At 39.2% G+C, this 19,448-nt stretch overlaps 1 protein-coding gene across 1 annotated transcript in view; it reads left to right on the top strand.

The window, feature by feature from the left end:
- Positions 1 to 6,291: 6,291 nt before the first annotated feature.
- The window catches only part of xylt1 (xylosyltransferase I), a 60,445-nt gene continuing 47,288 nt past the window's right edge, over positions 6,292 to 19,448 (top strand). The window contains exon 1 of the mRNA XM_079609536.1: positions 6,292 to 6,670. Within this exon, the coding sequence (XP_079465662.1) occupies positions 6,404 to 6,670 (267 nt within the window). The 5' untranslated portion in view covers positions 6,292 to 6,403. The remainder of the gene's footprint in view (positions 6,671 to 19,448) is intronic.

Raw genomic sequence — 19,448 nt, 5'->3', positions numbered from 1 at the left:
TGATTAGCCTTTTGCTTGACAAAAAGCCAATAATGTGTTGCTAATGTTACACAAACCATATTCCCGTTCTCCATCTCAGAGTCTGTCAGCTGGCTTCTAAATAAGCATCCTTAGAAACGCTTTGAACAACTCAGAACGTCAGTGGAGAAAGGCATGTACCTCATCATAGGATAAAATCAAGATACATTTTTGTTGTTGATATGGACTATATTGACAAGAGTGATGTAGAGGTATTTACTGTGAAGCTTACACTGGCAATGTATCTTTGCATTAAGTGATCTAATTTTCAACAGTAAGAAAAAAGTGTTTTAAAGCTTATTGTTTTGCAGAACATCACAGTTATATAGGGCTATGATATGAGAATAGTAGCACTTGTAGTTAGGGAGTACATGTTATTTAAGGAAAATATTCAAATATATAACCTATGTTAATGATATGCCAAAGCCTGCCCGCACGTTGACGTGATTGGTTACAAGGTAGTTTGTGACGTAAGAAACATTGGCGACCGTCTTTTTTCACTGCAGTTTTAAGGACAAAATACTCAGCAATGGTGTTGACTCATTCATTTACACATGGTTTGTATTAAAGCATATTAAAAACACCTGATGGACATGAACAACATAAAAAACTTGATTTTCATCACAGGGGGTACTTACTTTCATTGAAGTATTTGTTAAACATAAATAGTAAGTCAGTGTCAGCCTTTTTGCAAATGCTGTGGGTACGTTCAAATGTACTTTCAGTATGATTGTTTTAAACATGTAAAAAGTGAGCTGTGTTACCCCACCATTTAATTTGACAAAAAAAGTGACATGTATGATTAGTAATTTAGCGTTAAACATTACGTTACTTGCAGATAATTCATTAGAATGAAATACAATGATGTGATAAATCTTTATTTTATTACCTCATCCATGAACATAATTTGTGAGTCCCATCGGATTGATTTCCATTGGCAGTGGGGGTGAAGACAACAACTCCCATCATTCCATAGCGTCATCAAGCTATGCCTTTGTCATTGTTTTGAATATGCGGCATCTAGCAGTGAAAATTACATACTGTGCCTTTAAATAAAATCATTAAAAAACATTTTTGTTACTTGAAAAAAAAGGTTAAAAAAAACCTTACACTTATTTTATTTCACCAGTACAGCTCACTTGATGAAAAAAAAGTTGTAACATTTTTGGTACCATTGGCCAATTTACTGACACAATAAGGTTACTTTGAAGTTGTGACAATTGCACTTTGATGTTCGACGTTGAGACTATTAAACCTGTTTAAAAATAATAATAAGCCAAAGCGATTGAGAAAAACCATAATACAAAAGCATCTCTTCCAGATGCCAAAAGAATCACTACCTCATAACCCACAATGTCAGATTGAACGCAAACAAAAACAGAATGAACTCCGAGCCGTCACAGGAAACGTGAGCAAGAGAGGAAACAATTTGTCAGGGAAAATTAACAATGATAAATTATTCAGCGGATCGATAAATGGGGACAAAAAAAGAGCCCTGTCTGTAAGCACAGGATCCGTATCAGCAGCCAGGATACTGACGGATGCGAGCGCTGTGACAGATGAGAGCCCAGCGGTGTCTGAGGTCAAGGTCAGTGGCGGGGCCCTGATGAGAAGCGCTCTATGACTTCAATCTCCCACTTTCAATGAGCGATGCCATAAATCACGGCCTGCGTTATAGGAAAGTACGAAAACAACGGGCCGAACGGGCTGCATAGGCCTTTTCTCACAACACTCTTAATTTCCTCTCGCATCCACATAATACAGCAATTTAACTCCAGTCTTGAGTGAACGCCGTGCCTGGGAATGCTTGAGTGTTTCATGGTTGACTGTGATGAGTGTGTCACTGTTTCTTTCTCTCGGGACTGTGCAAAGGGTCAGAGGTTCAACCTGATAGTGCGTCATTTGCCTCGGCTCGGCCTGATGTGGCTCAGCGGTGGATCTGATGTATGGAATTACAACTGTGAATGAGTCAGCTGAGGCTAATAGTGGGAGGATTCAAAGATGTCATGCTTGAAATGACGAAGAGATAGAAACAAGAACAGTGAGAAAGAAGAACCAGTATAGTGCTCGCTTGGAGATTTCCATTATCTAGCCACTCTTGAATCTTTTTGATAAGGATGGTGAAAATTAAATGATTTTGCAAGCATAACTACTGATGTCCCTTTCAGGGAGGGATTCACTGATCCATGTATTTATTCACAGCTGCGCTCTTATCGCCGTGACCGATTCGAATGCTCTCCACGGTCTTAAGAGAGTGAATGAAGTGGAGGTCTGAGGATGTGATCTAACTGTCTACGGGCTGCAGCCCTCAAAGTGCAGAGAATTCAGGAGATGCTTCGTGACCGCTGGTGAAACTGAAACAGATGTGCTTTACAACGCAACAGGCTCAGCGGATCAGCCTGTCAATACATGGAGAACTTGTTTGTCACCATCGACAGAAAGGCGGACAAAGAGAAAGAGGCAGGACTACACTGTAAAAAAAAAGGTTCCTAGATCAAGGAAATATGCACAAATAATCATATTTACTTGACAGCATCTAAATGTTGCTTTTCTATTAAGACCAAAAAGCATAGCAGATGAGTTTAATTCATCTTTTTTATGTAAAAATATACTACTGTACACTGAATTTTAAAAAAAAATCCTGGTAGGAATAATCCATATGGTGCATTGATTAACTGTTTGCTGGTTTAATTTCTATGTTTTTTTATCTTTTTTTTGTCACGTTAAGTAACTTCTTGTCTTGTGTCAGAATTAGTTTGTTATTCCACTCAAAATGATCAAGTAAATGTTATTCTTTTCATGGTATTTTTTTTTCCTACTATGGAAGTCAATGGGTACAGACTACTGTTTGGTTACTGACATTCTTCAAAATATCTTTCTTTGTGTTCAGCAGAAGAAATAAATGAATACAGGTTTGAAACAACTTGAGGGTGAGTAAATGATGACAGAATTTTAATTTTAAAGTGAACTATCCCTTTAAGTCTTGATGTCTGTGTCATTTCAAAGTATTTCAGTTTGGTCTTGAAACAAATATTCTTGTGGTGTTGTCGGTTCTCCATTACGTTTAATGAAACATACTTTTTTTATATAGCCTAACAGTTTAAAACCATGTAAATAAAGGGAATGTAAAAAAATGTCCTTTTAAATTGATCCTTAATAAATCTTTCTAAATTGTTGGTATAATGTAAGTCATGGCAACTTGACATTTGAAGTTCATTCAAGATATTTACTTAAATGTCTTTTTATTTACTTGAAATAAAAAAAAAGTTAATGAAAAAAACACCTTTGCAAACTGTTGACATCATCACGTGCACCTAATTTTTTAACCATGGAGTGGAGAAAATAGGTGTCTTAAGGCCTGTGTGAGTGTCATTTAAGGTATTTCATGCATCATGTTTTTATCTTATGATGAATGTTCCTGTTTTGTCGATACAGTTAGACAGCACAAAATTTCCTTGCCATGCCATTAAGTTGATAAAACGTAGGAAATCAGATATAATACTGTTTAAAAGTTAGGACAAATAGGCCTATATATTTTTAAATAAATAAATAAATTGTTCCAAAAGATTTCTATTTAAAATAAATGATGAGCTTTTAAACTTTTTACTCATCAAAGAATCCTGAAAAAAAAGTATTATGGTTTCCACAAAAATATTAAGCACCACAAATGTTTGCATTGATAATAATAAGAAATGTTTCCTAAACATCAAATCAGCATATCAGAAGGATTTCTGAAGGATCATGTGACACTATTTCAGTGTCTTTAAATTGTACTAATAGCCTATTTCACAATATTACTGCACTCTAAAAAATGTTGGGTTGTTTTAACCCAATTTTGGGTCAAATATGGACAAACCCAAACATTGGATCAAAAATGCTATTTAAAAATTTAACCCAATGGCTGGGTTTGTCCATATTTTACCCAAAATTGGGTTAAAACAACCCAGAATTTTTTTGAGTGTGTTTTGACTGTAATTTTGATCAAATAAATGCAGTCTTGGTGAGCATAAATGACTTTATTTTAAAAAAAAATCTTACTGACCCCAAACTTTTGTAAGGTACTGTACTTAATCTAAATAGGTAAATGTTACAATGATGGCAGATTTTAGCCATGTCAACTTAATGATATTTAATGAAAAAAGCCATGCAAACTGTTGCCATCAGTTCACCAGGAGCCCTGGAGCAGAGAAGATTGGTTTGGAGACCATGAGGAGTTCTTGCAGAGGAGGCATATGGAGAGAACGTCTGCCCAAGGGCACGAGTTCCCTGGCATCTTACTCCAATTCCTCTTCTGCCAGATCTAACGACCCACTCGCACATATACTGACAGTGAATGTCGCCATCCGTAGCCCCTCGTAACTGCACACCTCAGCATCTGCTGCCCGGGGGACGTTCTGCCGGTTCCACAGCCATTCTGCGAGGGGGAATGAAGTGTGACTGTGCCCTGTGCTTTCTTTCAAATTCATCAAAGCCTTGTGATCTCCATCTCAATGAGAGAGCTGTGAATTATAGAGCAGCCACATCGGGGTTGCTGATTCAACTTTAATGATGTCAAGAATGCTGTGAACAAACAGCAGTGCTCGCGTAGCTCTGAGATGTCTAAGCAGAATCGCATTCTCAGATATCTCTCTCTCCCGAACTTCTAGAGGAAAGGAAGAGGGACACTGAGGGTATTCCCATGGAAACCGAGTCTCGTTGTCGTGCGAGCCTGTGCCGTGGGGGATGAAAGATGGCCTCAGTCTTGATTAAAAAACTGTAGGCGATGCTTCACCTGGGTCCATTGTATTGGGAATCATCTTGATGGTTCTCCAGGGTTATCTCTCTTTTTCTAAATCTGACAGGTTAACACTATCAATTAGCAGCCATTGATCGGGTGAACAATAATAAAGGCTGTTTGAAAGATGATGTTGCCATTCATCTTCACCCATGAGGCTATTCTCGCTCATACAGCTGCACACACAACCATGTGAAATGACTGACCAAAAAGGGGAACCTAAAAATTTTTTTACACAGACACACAGTATTTTGTGGTTTGGGGTATTTTTATAGATTTATTTCTATTTACATTTTACAAGAAGTCTCGCAAAAGATTTCATCTTGAGCCAGCAAGATTTTCCTGATCCTTTCAAAAAAACATCACATGGGTCATTCCCCAAATATGCCCTGATACTATTTTAAGCATTTTTCTACAAAAATCCAGTAAATGTATTTATTTTCTTCTTTCTTCATGAGGATGTCTGTCATTCATGTCTTTGCTATATTAACAATTGCACTTTTTATTTGAAACAAAAAAAATGCTAATGGAAGCAAACATTTTTATTTCCTCTATTTAGGTTTTGGTAGACATATTTTATTAAAAACACTTCTAGTGGCACAAATGTAAATATATTTAATGTGTCATATCATAATAACCGTCTTTATATTTGTAGAAATATCAGCATTAAATAATTTTTGGTAACACTTTACAATACGGGTGCACTAATATGCATTAATTCATGCTTAACTAATAATCATGTGTTAATATGTGACTCATGAAGAACTAAACCATTAATTAATGATTACTGCATTAGCAACTAATACAGATTCTAAATGATTAATAGATAAAGTAATATATGAATTGTCATTAATTAAATGTGCATAATGTGTTAATTCCTTAATAACATATTTTATTAACTAATAGTGTAAATTAATGTGTTAATTACCACAATGAGTTGAAGCCATGTACTTCAACTTCAAATTGTCTGCTTTAATTAATCATTAGCTAATGATTTGCAAATGTACAGTATCATTATGTTATGACTTTACTTGTTGAGGCACATGACTATTAACTAACTGTTAAGTAATAAAATAATACTTAAACTGGAAAGAAAACAGAACAAATATATTGTATGACAAACAGTTCCCTAGCCTTTTGATATATTTGAAAAACAAAAGTATTGTGATACTGTAGGGTCTTGTTTTGTCTAGAATTGCCTGTGATTCATCTGGGTAAGAAGAAAAACACATATAGTAATTAATGTATACATTCTCTTTTAAATAAACCCTTTGTAGAGTCATGACCTTGCCTTGAGCACATGGATGGTAATGAACTGCAAAACTGTCAAACTCTAACACAACAATTTAGTCATAGTTTCTCTTTCTCTGATACAACGTTTATATTGAACTGATAAGAAGGCACCCATTACATGGAATGACCCCCGTGTAGTTTACCTGTGTCACCGCGAGGGGGCGCAGGCCATATTTCATCCGCGCGCTCTCTCTCTCTCCTCCAGCGGAGCCCTTGCCAACCGCCCCCTCTCTCCCTCTCCACGCTCCTTTCGCGACGCTGAGCCACAAAGCGGACTGTCGGCGCACGGCAGTGGCACCTCGCCGCTTCAGGGTGAAGATGTTCGGCAGTCTGTGCGCCCGTAAGCTGGCTCGCCGATCGCGGTCCGCGTTAATAGCCGCGCTGACAGTGCTGCTGGTCCAAACGCTCATCGTGTGGAACTTCAGCAGTCTGGACACGGGAGAAGACCGAAAAGACAACGGCAGAGAGAAGAGGGACCGATTCGGCATCAACAAAGCCTACAGCGAGAACCCGAAGAGCGGCTTCCTGAGGAGGCATCACCAGCCGCCGCTTGGGAAAGCGTCCATTCGACAAAAACAGCAGCCGGTAAGGCGGAATTTCCCCGTTCATCGCGCACCATTCATTCCTCACGGTCCGCCGTCATAACGGGCCCATTCTCTCTCGGAAATGATCCCCAGATCCAACGTTTCGGGGTGTTTATGTTTACACGAACGGTGGCTGGATGATTTGTTAGAGATGTGCTGAAATGTAGCCCTTTGTTGTCATGACTATATAACGTTAAACCGCAGCTGAGAATGTGACCGTCGCGCGCGGCGCGTAAGATGCAGTTGTGTTGTGTTGGATACTTTAGCATCTCGTGTGACGGATCGCTGTCCGTTTAAACTCACATTAAGTTGTTGCTATTGTAATTGTGTATGTCGGAGGAATAGGCAGTTCAGCTCTCATGCGTTGCTTTCAGATCATCTTCATGTCACATTGTTGGTGATATGTGCTGGGAGTGATCTCGTCGTCATGACCTTTATGAAGATTGAAATGATTTATGATAATCCGGTTCCATCGGCTATGGATATTGTGTAAAGTAAATACTTCGATTTTGTTATTAAATGCCCTCTATTTCTTATCCCCATATCAATCACTCTTACAATAAACACTATAGAAATGTTTTGTAAGGTAAAATAAAATATATTTCATATGATAACAAAAAAACTGGTATTCAACATGTCTTAAACATGTAAAAAAGTTTTACCTTGAACCCCTTTGCTTTTAGGCTCAGTTGGTTTTATTTACTTTTTATATATAAAGCACCAACATTGTTGTCCTCACTGACACCTCTAAAAAAGATAACTTGTGGCAGTTTAAAGTCCACATATTTTGCTATTGATTTTGTGGATTCGTAACGTCCTCCATTCAGTTTGTGCCTTGAAATGCTGGCTGATCTGTCTGGACACGATGCTCCTGCTCTGAGTCTTTGCCTGCAGCTTTGCTGACAGACCCTCCATGCCTTGCGTTGAGGACAGTGACCCGACTACATTAGGTAACATCAGTGAGAGTATGGTCAGTTCAGTTTAAAATAGCTCTTTAGTTCAAACCAGAAATGTTTTTCATTGCAAATGTTGCACTGCACTTGAGAGCAAAACCGGACTATATCCATCTCTATGACTGTCTAAAACCTAGTTGGCTATATAGCTACCTAGAAAGCATTTTTGGGAATTGATGCATGTTAAACTACAAAATGTATGATGCATGCACATGCCTAGGTAGGCAGCTTGCTCCGTTTTGAGACACAGCCAAGGTGTATAAAGCATGAAAGTGTTTGTAATTCATTCGCACAGAATAAATTAAACACCGCACCTCAGTAAAATCGCTACACTCCCTCATCAGTCTGCATAATTTTTTCAATTAATTGATGCTAATTATCATGTAGCATCACATTAACATAATGCTCCCAGACATAGGTTTGCCTAATCTAATTAGAAATCTTTCTGTCATCAATAGCTGTGTTGTGTTTGAACAGCTTTTTCCTCATTGAAGAAATATCATCCTAATTGTGTTCATGTAAATCTGAATAATGTAAAAATGTGAAGGCTGGAACAGATTGACACTGCAGGCTAACACTAACATCACCATTTGGCAACAATTTTGTACCGTACTTTTTAATTGCAGAGGTGTTCATTTAGCTTTCTAATCCAGGTGTAATGTAAACTACAGCGAGCCTGGAGCGACGTTCCATCTCATTTAGTCTCTCGCTAATATCCCCACAGACTTGTTGCTCTATCTGTGTCTAATGTGATAATTCTATTCTTCTGTGGTCGTATTTAATCCTGCAGTCTAAAGTGCACGTTATAATCCCTCCAGCACCAATCGACGGCACCTTCGGATGCCGAATTCTCAGCAGGACTTGCTTCTCAGACAGTTTTGCCTTCAAGATGTCGCAGTTTGGCAGGAGTGTTAATGTCCAGTAAATGTGTGCATGTCAGCAGAAGTGGCTCGGTGCCATCCCGCCTCGGCGGTGTGAAGTGTGTCCGTCTTTCGGTGTCGTCTGCTCTGAAATGCTCCCTGTAGAGCCATCATCCTGCTTGGATCTGACTCTGCTGCATGAAGCGCCCTATTCGACTCGATTCCTCCGTGCAATAATAATAGAGTGTGGCGTGACCCCAGCGCCGGTCACCTTTTCGTCCGTGCTCTTGTGTACACGCTCTGCTCTTCCATATCTCGGATTTGTTTGTGGCCTCGGTGGGCTGTTGATTCTGGCAAACAGGATTGGCAGAGGATTAAAGTGGGAGCCCGTAGCCGTGCGATTGTTTCAGCTGGTTATCTCGATCCTCGTCCTGAGACGGCATTGAATCGGCGAGGTGGGAAGTCTGGAGCGAGTGTTAGAAACCCGAGAGTGTTTCAGAAGATACATCCGAACCCCCTGAAGGCTCTCAATCCCACAGACGAGAAATAGATACCTATCAGTCTGCTTTTGTCCGAAATTAATCTTCATTGTGAAGTCACATAACCATTGGATTTCCTCATGGCTAATTTGTTGTTTCGAGCAATTTCAGGTAATCTGTCTGTTCTGGCTTTGCCGGTACATATGATTAGAGTGTAGTTTTCAATTCAATTCACATGTATTAGTATAGCTCTTTCCACAATACACGTTTCAAAGCAGCTTTACAGAAAATGCTTGTGTCTACTACATTAAAATGTAGAGTGATCTGTTATCAGAGGTGACTGTCAAGTAATGTAGGCCTATTTCAGAAATGTACAATCATGCAGTTAGCTAAGCTGACAATGTATTAATATAAGGCAGAAACAGTGAGCTGATAGAAGTAATGAGTACATTAAAAAATGATTAGGATATAGAAAGTTTGCATTGGTGCGTGTTGATTCAGAGTTTGCATCATCATGTAATGTGTTTGTGTCTGTCTAAAAAGCAGCATGAGTCTTTGTTGTCCGTGTGTTTCGGTGTAGTGCTACACTCTACCTGGCCTCTGTTGACTCAAAGAGAGCAAAATAGACAGGGGAGTGACGATCCCTTTTTGTTCTGCACTTTATGCCGACTGCTCTTTAATACCACAGTCACAACTCTGCCGGCACAAATTGTCTGCTCTTCAGCCTTTCTGATTAAAGAGGTGTGAGAGACAGATGACCTCTCACCTTTTGTGGGTCACTGCTGCCTTCTTAAACATGACATTAACCCAAACCCACACACAATCTGCGCCCACCAAAAACGCTTCTTCTCTCTTTTCTTTTATTCTTGCATGTTCTTATTTTGACTCATTTGACTCTGATTAAGATTTTTGATTGTTTAAATCTATTTTGCACAATTTCCACAGACTTCGCCTGGTCTTACATTGACCTCACTATTTGCATGTTATTTGGGTATTCAGCACTGGATTTCTTGTATGGTTTGTGCACTGTGTGTGTATTCCTTCCTGAAACCAAAACTGGAAGTTCCATTGCTTGTGGAAATGGCTGGGGATGTTGGCCGTGCACAATGGGAAGTGGATTAAACCTCAGATAAGTGTGGGATTTTCTGTAAATGGCAAAATTGGCTCATTTGGTCCATTTTTGTTGCAACTTTTTGGGGATTCTTTACTTATGTGAATAAATGCTTTTGTACTAGATAAGCAAAGAATTTCCAAGCCCAAATGGAACTTCAGATGTTGCTAGATTAAATTGAATTGAACTATTAATTGATTTGCTAAACTAGATATTGTAATACATATCTAGATATTTTCAACCCTAGTCAGTGGGTTGGGTCAATGATAAATTGATTAATCTGTCTTGGGGAAACCTTACTATTGTATACGTAATTTTATATTTTGATTTGTAATCCATGTTTTATGTATATAGTCTATTTCTCTTTCTCTATTAAAATAAAAAATGCTAGATAAATTGTCAACCTCACTAATTGAAATATTTCTGAAGGCACATTTAGTGCTGAGGAAAACAAGCCAGTGAAGGGTTGTGATGCTGGTGATGAAGTTAATTCCACTGACGATTCAGTTAGGCTAATTCCACATGTGTTTGGTGTGTTTTGGGGCCTGTGTTAATGCAGCAATAAACGGTACTTCCTTCATTTGCTTTAACTCGCTCTCATTAGCCAGGTGCCGCTGCGCACCAGGTGAGCTGAACGCCACATTTGTCTTGTTACTGCATGTTCTGATTCTCCTCAGGTCAGCCGGTCCCACATGCTCAAACACTGCTTGGGTTCCTGATGTGAGGGGAGTCTGGTTTGATGGTGATCAATCTCATATGTCGTGCTCAGCATGTGAATGTGCTCGTTATCTGCCGACCGCTCGCCACCTGAATTAGTGGTGGGATCCCAGAGGGAGGGGCTCTGGGGACCAAATGTGACATAAGTGCCCACACACACACACACACACACACACACACACACACACACACACACACACACACACACACACGTTAACATGCTACCTTGTGAGTTAAATTGTTTATTATTGAAAAGATGAATTGAATGTTGGTCATTAGATGATGAGCACATGCTCAAATCAGGTGAATTCGGGGAACTAAAACAAACATGACGGATTGAAAATAGTCAATGACAGAAATGTTACAACTCAGTCCATCAGAAAGACAGATAATGATTGTTTGTTACACTCCCTCTGCTGCACAGTCCATCGTGTAACCACACAAAATAAACACTAACAAAAAATTCTGCTTTTGTCTGGCCAACTGTGTCATTCCCAGTCACGCAACTACTTTTCTTCGCAGAAACTATTGTGGATACATTGTCTTTCTCTCAGTCTTTTCCTGTTATTGAGTTGTTCCATCCTCTCCTCGCCGTGCAGTGCTGACTCACACTCCGTCAGTATGCCTGAGTGCTTCTCTCTCTCTCTCTCTCTCTCTCTCTCTCTCTCTCTTTTTCTCTCTCTTTCTCTCTCTCTCTCATACTCAACATTTGATCCAGGCTGGTCGTTGTTTTGCTTGATCATCAGAAGTTGCCCCAGGGTGCTCGTTTGCCCCAGCTTCAGTTGGACAGCTGCCCTGTTAGCATTTCCTCCTCTCCATTAGCTCTTAAACAGAGAGGGGAGTATATCTCAGACCTTGTAAAGATTGATGACGGTGAATCAGTAACATTGGGCCAGGCTGTTTTTGCATGGCTTTCAAAGGCTAGAGGCGAAGTCAGATTTGTTTTCATGATGTTACCTTCGTTCCAGAAGTGCAGAAAAGACCAAACAGAGCACTTTCAGCTCTCTCTGACTGTTACGTAATGAACCGAGCCAACACCTATTGATTTGTTTCTCTGTGTTAAGCTGATGGTTATCAGAAACAATTCCATGATGTGCTCTCTTAATGAGCGGGCTAGGTCCCATTGCCTTGCCAATGACTTCATCTACTAAAAAGAAAGCAAGCGCTCGGGCTGATTTTATAGTTTACACTGAGCGCCGTGATAAAGACTTACTTTTCCTGGCGCAGCCATCGTTGTGAAAATGCTTTCAAGTGGCTGAATGTCTATTGCGTTAGGGTAGAATATTTAGCTAGGAGTGCTTTATGTCCTTTGTAAACATGTCCATAAAAAGTGAGTTAATTGTTATGTAAGCTTGACAGCACAATAGTGGGCTGTCACAGATATAGGAAAAACAGCAAATTGGTGCACCGTAATGCTACCATTAACATAACTGTGGTCGGGTGCTATTCATACTTGGCTAAGTACGCTGCTACAGGCCCTTAATTCCATCTCACCCCTGTCATTGTTGGCACCTTGTTATCACTCTTTGTGTGGAAATAGGAGGGGCGGGGCCTAAGGACGCTTGTGAGTAGTGGGCGGGGTAATGGAGTGTCTTTTGTGTGAGGTCTTTTTTGAGACGTGTGCGGTTTTGATTAATGCATTATATGCAGAATATTAGGGATGAACCAATATTAGAATTCTTTCTGAAGCCAATCATTATTTTCATGCTATGGCCCGATATTAAAATTCTGTACATTTTTGTCGAATTAAATAAAAAATAAAGCACTGAAAACTAAAATCAATCATGCTATACTCATTTTTAGCCATCACAACATTATAATGTACTACAGTATGAAATATGGGTATTCATTTGGAGATGTGCTAAAGATTACATTTAATAGTGTTAAGGACCGGTCACACTGCACTTTTCGTTCCATTGACTTCAATTCATACGCATGAATGAGACGGGAAGCATAAGCAAAGAAGTTATGCATTTCGCTGCGTTAGAAAGTTAACATTGGGTGAACTCTGTCCTGCGAATTCGTGTCACGTGAAGACGTGTGACTAATAGAAGATTTATACTCCACAGCGTAACAGTTTAGCAGAAAACGCTAACTTTAAACCTGTATGATTGCAGCATTGCAGTATAGATGGCATATTTTTATATTTTTGATTGTTGGATTATGTTTTTAAAAAAAGATGCCGCAGAGTGTAATGCCCTTTTCTAACTGTTGCAGTGTCTGGAAAACATTTTACATGCTCAAAAGTCTAGTGTGACCATGGCTGTATTAGATTATTATTGTAGAATTGTTTTTTAAAGATTAACTTTAGATGATAGATTAGCATTAGATGATCCAGGTGATCTGAATGTAAATATAAGGGAAATGACCATGCACAAATATGCAATATCAACTGATACTAATACATTTTAAAAAACTATAATATTGGCCAAGAACCAATATGGAACTGAGATATTGTGCACATGAATACTGCTTAACTGCTTAAATACACCGATATACAAATACATCAGTAAACGCACTAATGCTGTATGTGTTAGAGTTTAATATTATTTTTGTGTTAAATTGACGATTGGAGAAGACTGTGGTTAAGCAGGAGTCATCAGGGCGAGCGGTTGGCGCTGTAGATGAAGCGAGGGATTGTGTATTCATGTGAATACATTCCCTGTGAGCAGTGGAAAGCGTTGGTCAGGGTGTGTAACTGTGAGTGTCAAGGTGTGTCAGTATGACTATGTAACCGTGTGTTGGTCACATGAATGAGGCTTGTGTTACAGCTCAGTCAGTGACTGCCGAAAGAAAACAAACTCTGCCGTTCACTGGCTGCTTTACCTCCACCATCCAGACTCTTTGCTCTCTCTCTCTTTGTCTATGTGCTTTATTGGCATGATAAATAATGGACTCTCTACTCACGATCGCTTTCACATTTAGTCTCAGTGGCCACATTAACTTCCAGTGCATGCATTATTTTGCTTTATCAACTATTCATTTTTTGTATTATTCTTATTTGACTAAATTCTAACATTTTACTGTTTTATGGTAAACCATTTTTGTGTTAGTTGTATTGATTGATTGATTGATTGATTGAAAACCTCCATTTTTACACTAATGTAACACTCACTTAAAGTTAGGCTAATTGAATAACACCTCAAATTGAATATCCATTTTTCACACTGTACATTATAGTACTGTGATGCCTAAATGTACATGTTATGATTTTAGTTTTTATATATATATATATATATATATATATATATATATATATATATATATATATATATATATATATATATATTATGATTTAATTATGCAAAATATAATATAATTTTAATATTGGCCATTTATCAGTATCAGCTATAACATAAGTAAATATTTACTGACTTATTGGTATCGGCCAGAATCTATGCATCCCTACTTTGTCTTTCTGTCTTTTACAGTTCAATTCAGCTTTATTTTCAGTAACATGCACGTTTGATGTGGAGACCAAATTCAAGTTTATCGTGGTCATGTTTTATATTTGTAAATTTCTAAAAGAATGATTTTAGATTTATAACCAGTTTTTACTCAAAGTTCTGTAATATGAAGAATTACGCTACTCTGAATCTCTCTCCTGTCTCTATTTCCCCCACACTACCACACTCCCTCCGTAACACTCCCACACATCCAACAATATTCACATGGCATTGAAACATATGACACACACACACACACACACACACACACACACACACACACACACACACACACACACACACACACACACACACACAGACAGAGTAATCTTCTTTAGCTAAACAGGTTGAAGGGACTCAATACATTAGGTTTCTGAGTCTGTTATGTCTGTCCGTCTCTCTCTTTCCTGTCTCCTCTCCGAGTTGGTCTCACAGTCTGTTTCTCTTCGCCGTGTATATTGTGTCCTCTGCATTCCTGCGCTGAATGTGGGCCAAACCAGCTCGTCCGTGTATCCGTCGACATCACGCAGCCACCATAATCCACCCAGCATCAGATAATCACACTACTCTACAACAACCTCATTACACAAGGTCTAATATCTAATATCAGCCACGGATTTTAGCAGATGCAATAACAAATACTTCAAATCCATAATCCCAAAGGGAAAGACAAAAATCCCATTGGTAAGCATCTTAAACTAGTTTTTGTGTTTGTTTGTTTTTGTCTTATGCAGATAGCGAGAGGCATCCTGGGAATAAGGCCTGGTGTTGTTTTATGCTTGCGTGTGAAATTCAGAGAATTTAAATCACGATGTGAATTTTCAAGGCCCCGTTTGCAGGCATCTTCTGTTTTCCAAGACCTCTCATATCTCATTTTGGTTTTGTAGATGCCATAGACGTCAAAGCTAATGATCCTCTAGTCATTTTTGCATTCAACAGAGAATCATTTGTTGGACGTCTGTGAATGTTAGTGATTCATTTATTGTGGTAAACGAGGAGAATATTATCTGAAGATATTTTAATCACAAATAGCTTTGTCTACAAGCCATCAGGTGCTCCCAAATCTCCACCTTTTTCAAGCCACAAATGCCATTTCACCCATTCCATTATACAATATGCGTCCCGCAACAGAGACCTAATTAAAGTGCGCTGGAAGGGCATAATTCTAGGCAATGCCTGCTGGGGCTTGTGAGTCATGTCGGCTACATGTGACCAAGACGCAGGCTCTTTCAAAGCCCCGATCATGTGACTCTTCCGCTCTCTTTTTTAGCGGCAAGCGAGAGAATGCGAGTATATCACACGCTGGTGTGAATTCCCACTGAGCCTCTGAATGCTAATAAACTCCCTCTGCCACCCACGGTTAGATCCCCCCCCGACTCATCCTGGCAGAACAGAGGGTCCTGTTCGCACTCTTTTAGACGTAACCCCTGTGAATACCTCTAAACAGCTGGTCTGTGCATCTCTGATCGTTGTTTGTGCAAGCAGCAGGAGTAAACGCAAAGTTCGCAATTGATTTCTGACAGCGAACTGGAGCCCACTGTTGAAGAGCGACTGGAAGATGCAGTCGCAAGCTAACCAGAGAAGCGTCTGGAGCATCCAGGCTTAGTCTCTAGGAGTGATTAAGTGCAGGCTCCATGTTCAAGGAGAAAACTGCAATTTATGTATATTTTCTCCCTTTAAAAAAAAAAAATCCCTTAATCCGGCATCTACTCAAATCCCTGCGTAATCCTCAGCAATCCCAGAGGGTTTGACAATACTTTGTTGCTAGAGTATCTTTATTAAACTCATTGTTTGTCCAGACCACTGATACCACCGGACTGCTCGCAGTCCTTTTTCAGACTATCCTATGCATATTGCAGACAAACCTGGAAAGTACTTTCTTAGTCTGGCAAGAAGTAATCTGATTGTATAAAATTTTATAAATGTATCTTTTACTAATCAAATAAATGCAGCCTTGCTGTGTGTAAGAAACTTCTTTCATTTAAAAAAAATTTACTGATCCCAAACTTTAACTCATTTCTAAATGAATATGCTGTGCATTTTAATGTTTTGGTCCTTAAATTTACTTGCAGCATTTACCTAAGTAACAAATTATAATTTTTTTAACCAATTTAGACAAAATAGTATAGAATATAACGTATCCTTTCTAAGTGGGTGGTTCTTAGTGGGCGGAAATGTAGACCAGACCTTTTGCCATATAGGCCCTATCCCAAATGGCACCCTAAGGACTTGCGGTCTTCCTCTGAGTCCGCACTTTCGTGACGTAACGCACTTTGACTGTCGGGAAGAAGTCTGCTGTGGAGCTTGCATCAGTGCGGGCTCTGCAAAAGTGCGCATCGAGGGCGCAAATCGACCGCAAAGGGGGCACTCACGAGCACCCTTCTGAGACCTAAAATGGCAAATGGGACACCCTACGGTCTCACGGACTAAACGGACACGCGCACGCGGCAGCCATTGTAAGTCCACAAGACCAAAAGTGCATATGAAGTGTGCCATTTGGGACAGGGCCTTAGTCAAAGGTCTGGCTGTGAGTTGTATAACGTGTTTGGTAGCCTGGTAAGGTGTCCGCCTCTCGGGAGACAGTTTTCTTTTTTATTTGAGTGGGATTCGGTGGACAGGTGAATCATCTGATTATGAATCACCCTACCTCACAGTCTGTGCTTTTTCGCTTTAAGCTGGAGAGAAAGAATCGCTTAATGCCATTGCCAAGTGTCTGGTGTACATGGACGGACCAGTCACTAAAGCACAGCTCTCTGTTCGACTTTTTCACTTTGGGGTGCCCTTTCAGAAACTCTAAAGAAGAGAAATGGGGTATCCATTTAAGGCCAAATTCACAACCTGAAAAGGTTGAACAGCCGAATGAAAAGAATACTAATGAAGTGAGAGAATTGGCTTATTCTGACTTTGCTTGTGTCCTCTTTCTCCATAGTTTAGAGCGGATGGATAATGCCTCTGAACTGAGAGGTGTCAGTTAATGGTCAATTACAATTTAAAGCTAGAGTTTTAGTGTTGTTCACCCATGCAAAAGGGTTGCTTGCTTTGAGTGGTTGCCAGGGCCTTTTTTTAGCACGTTTCTTTGTGGTTGCTAGTTGGTTGCATGCTAGCCAAATGAGTCTTTTCTGAGATGTGGCTTAGGTCTCTCCATCAGTGTAAGTCTCTAGGACGTTTTTTTTTTCATCATCCATAAAAAAAAGCATTTGTCTAATTTCCAAAGTACGGTACTTTTCATTTACATTTACATTTATTCATTTTGCAGGCACTTTTATTCAGAAACTTGCATTCAGTGTTATTTTGGTATAATTTATTGTTACATATTATATATATATATATATATATATATACACGTTATCTTTAATTTAATTTGCAGTTAATTGTAAAGGCAAAATTTCTAATTTCAACATTTCTAACATTTATCTTCAAGTTTATCATGTAATATTTTTTTTTTTTTTTTTTTTTTCAGCTTGACTTCAAAGAATGTAATATATTTGTAATTTTAGAACTTTCAGTTAACAATAGCGTTACCCAGAAAGTACCCAAAAAGATGGAAATAAGGTAATAACTAGGGATGGGCATCTTTCAAAAATATTCTATTAGAATATTTGGGCTCATAAATTTGAATATTCGTTTATTTAAATTACGTTTAATGAGAGACTTTTTTTCAAGTTTTTGTCATTTGAATAAATGATTCAATGACTCAAAGACTCACAATTGCTTTATCACTGGATGAGTCAGCCTTTTTGAATGATTCTCTTAAATGAATGATTCAATGATAAATACATTAAGTTACTTGTCGCAACCTACTGGTGTAACAATGTATTTGATACAATCTTTATTAAGATGATTTTGACATTTTGATTGCTACCATAGACATTAGTGTTTATATCTGAAATACAAACTGTTATCCCAGTATATAATTATATTATATCCAATAATTTGAATCTTTGTAAGACAGAAATAACAGTACTTTGTGGTTTTTGAAGCTATTTCATACCTGTACACGACAATTGCTGTCTCTGGATCAGTGGCAGCGCAAACACAGATTTGAATGTTTCACTGTGGCTGTACTTGTCAAAGATTTATTTGACAGCCGAATCGTGTGGGTGTTTGAATCGAGATCACGATCGTTAAACTTTTAACGATTAATTAAGTACCACCAAGAAACATCATGGACATGCTGATATGCATGTACACTACACGAGTGAGTGCAAGTGCCTCATGATTTTGAACTCGCTGAAAAGATCCAATTGAGAGACACACCACTGAGTAATGGTGACTGAAAGGCTGCCAAAGCACTGGCTCAAAGAGTCAAGCTTTGCTTCTGTAATCCACTCTTGCGCCAATAGGAGGGTGCAAATAAATGACCATAATTATCCTGAGAGCTGTTATTTGCATATCTTTGCGTCCTTTTTCTCTGACATTAGTTTTCAGTCGCTTTGCCATTTAAGTTTCTATTTAGGTTGATTTAGTGTAAGTGTTAGTTACAGCCTCCATGACATTAAGGCAGCGCTGCTCATAAAAGACATCACCGAGTGTGTAAGTCTTGTTGCTAATCTACCTCAGCCCGCTGTTATTGCTCTTCAACACAGAGGCAACGGGGAAGGATTGTCCTAGCCTGCCACTGTGCCCGCAGTCTGTGTCAGAACGGTCTGCGACGCATTTTAGGGCAGTTTATGGAGGTATTAAAACACTTCCCCTCCAAACCAGCATAGTTAGTGTAATTAAAGTCTATGGCTGCCTCAAAGTTCTCTAATCACCCCCCCCCCCCCTCTCTCTCTCTTTCTCTCTCTCTCTGTGTGTCTCTGCTTATATTGCTCATCCTATTTCTCTCTCCAACTTTGTAATGGGAAGGATTTAGTTGTCTGATGAATAGCACTGCACTGGCTAACTGATCCCATAGGGTCTGAAGGGATGCTGATTCTGGCCAAGAAAAAAAGGCCACAGCCCTAGAGATCATCTGATGATGGCGGTCACACACTCCTCCAGCTGCACCACTTAAAGTCTCTACCGCCCATCGCAGACCAGTTTTGCCCAAGATAGGGAGTCTCCTTGTCTATTACAGGTCCTCTGTCTGTCCTGCCTGTTAATGCACCAGTCAACCGGCCATAAATCGGAACCTAACGGATTTTGCTTCAAACGCACGATCTGCAACCGGATTATTCGGCTTCAAACATAATTTCACAAAAGTCAGACTGTTCAGTATTTGCTTTAAATCT

The sequence above is a fragment of the Phoxinus phoxinus genome (assembly GCF_949152265.1).
Source record: "Phoxinus phoxinus genome assembly, chromosome: 1".
NCBI lineage: Eukaryota > Metazoa > Chordata > Actinopteri > Cypriniformes > Leuciscidae > Phoxinus > Phoxinus phoxinus.
Note: the sequence above shows the minus strand (reverse complement) of the source record. Positions and strands in the feature narration are given on the sequence as shown.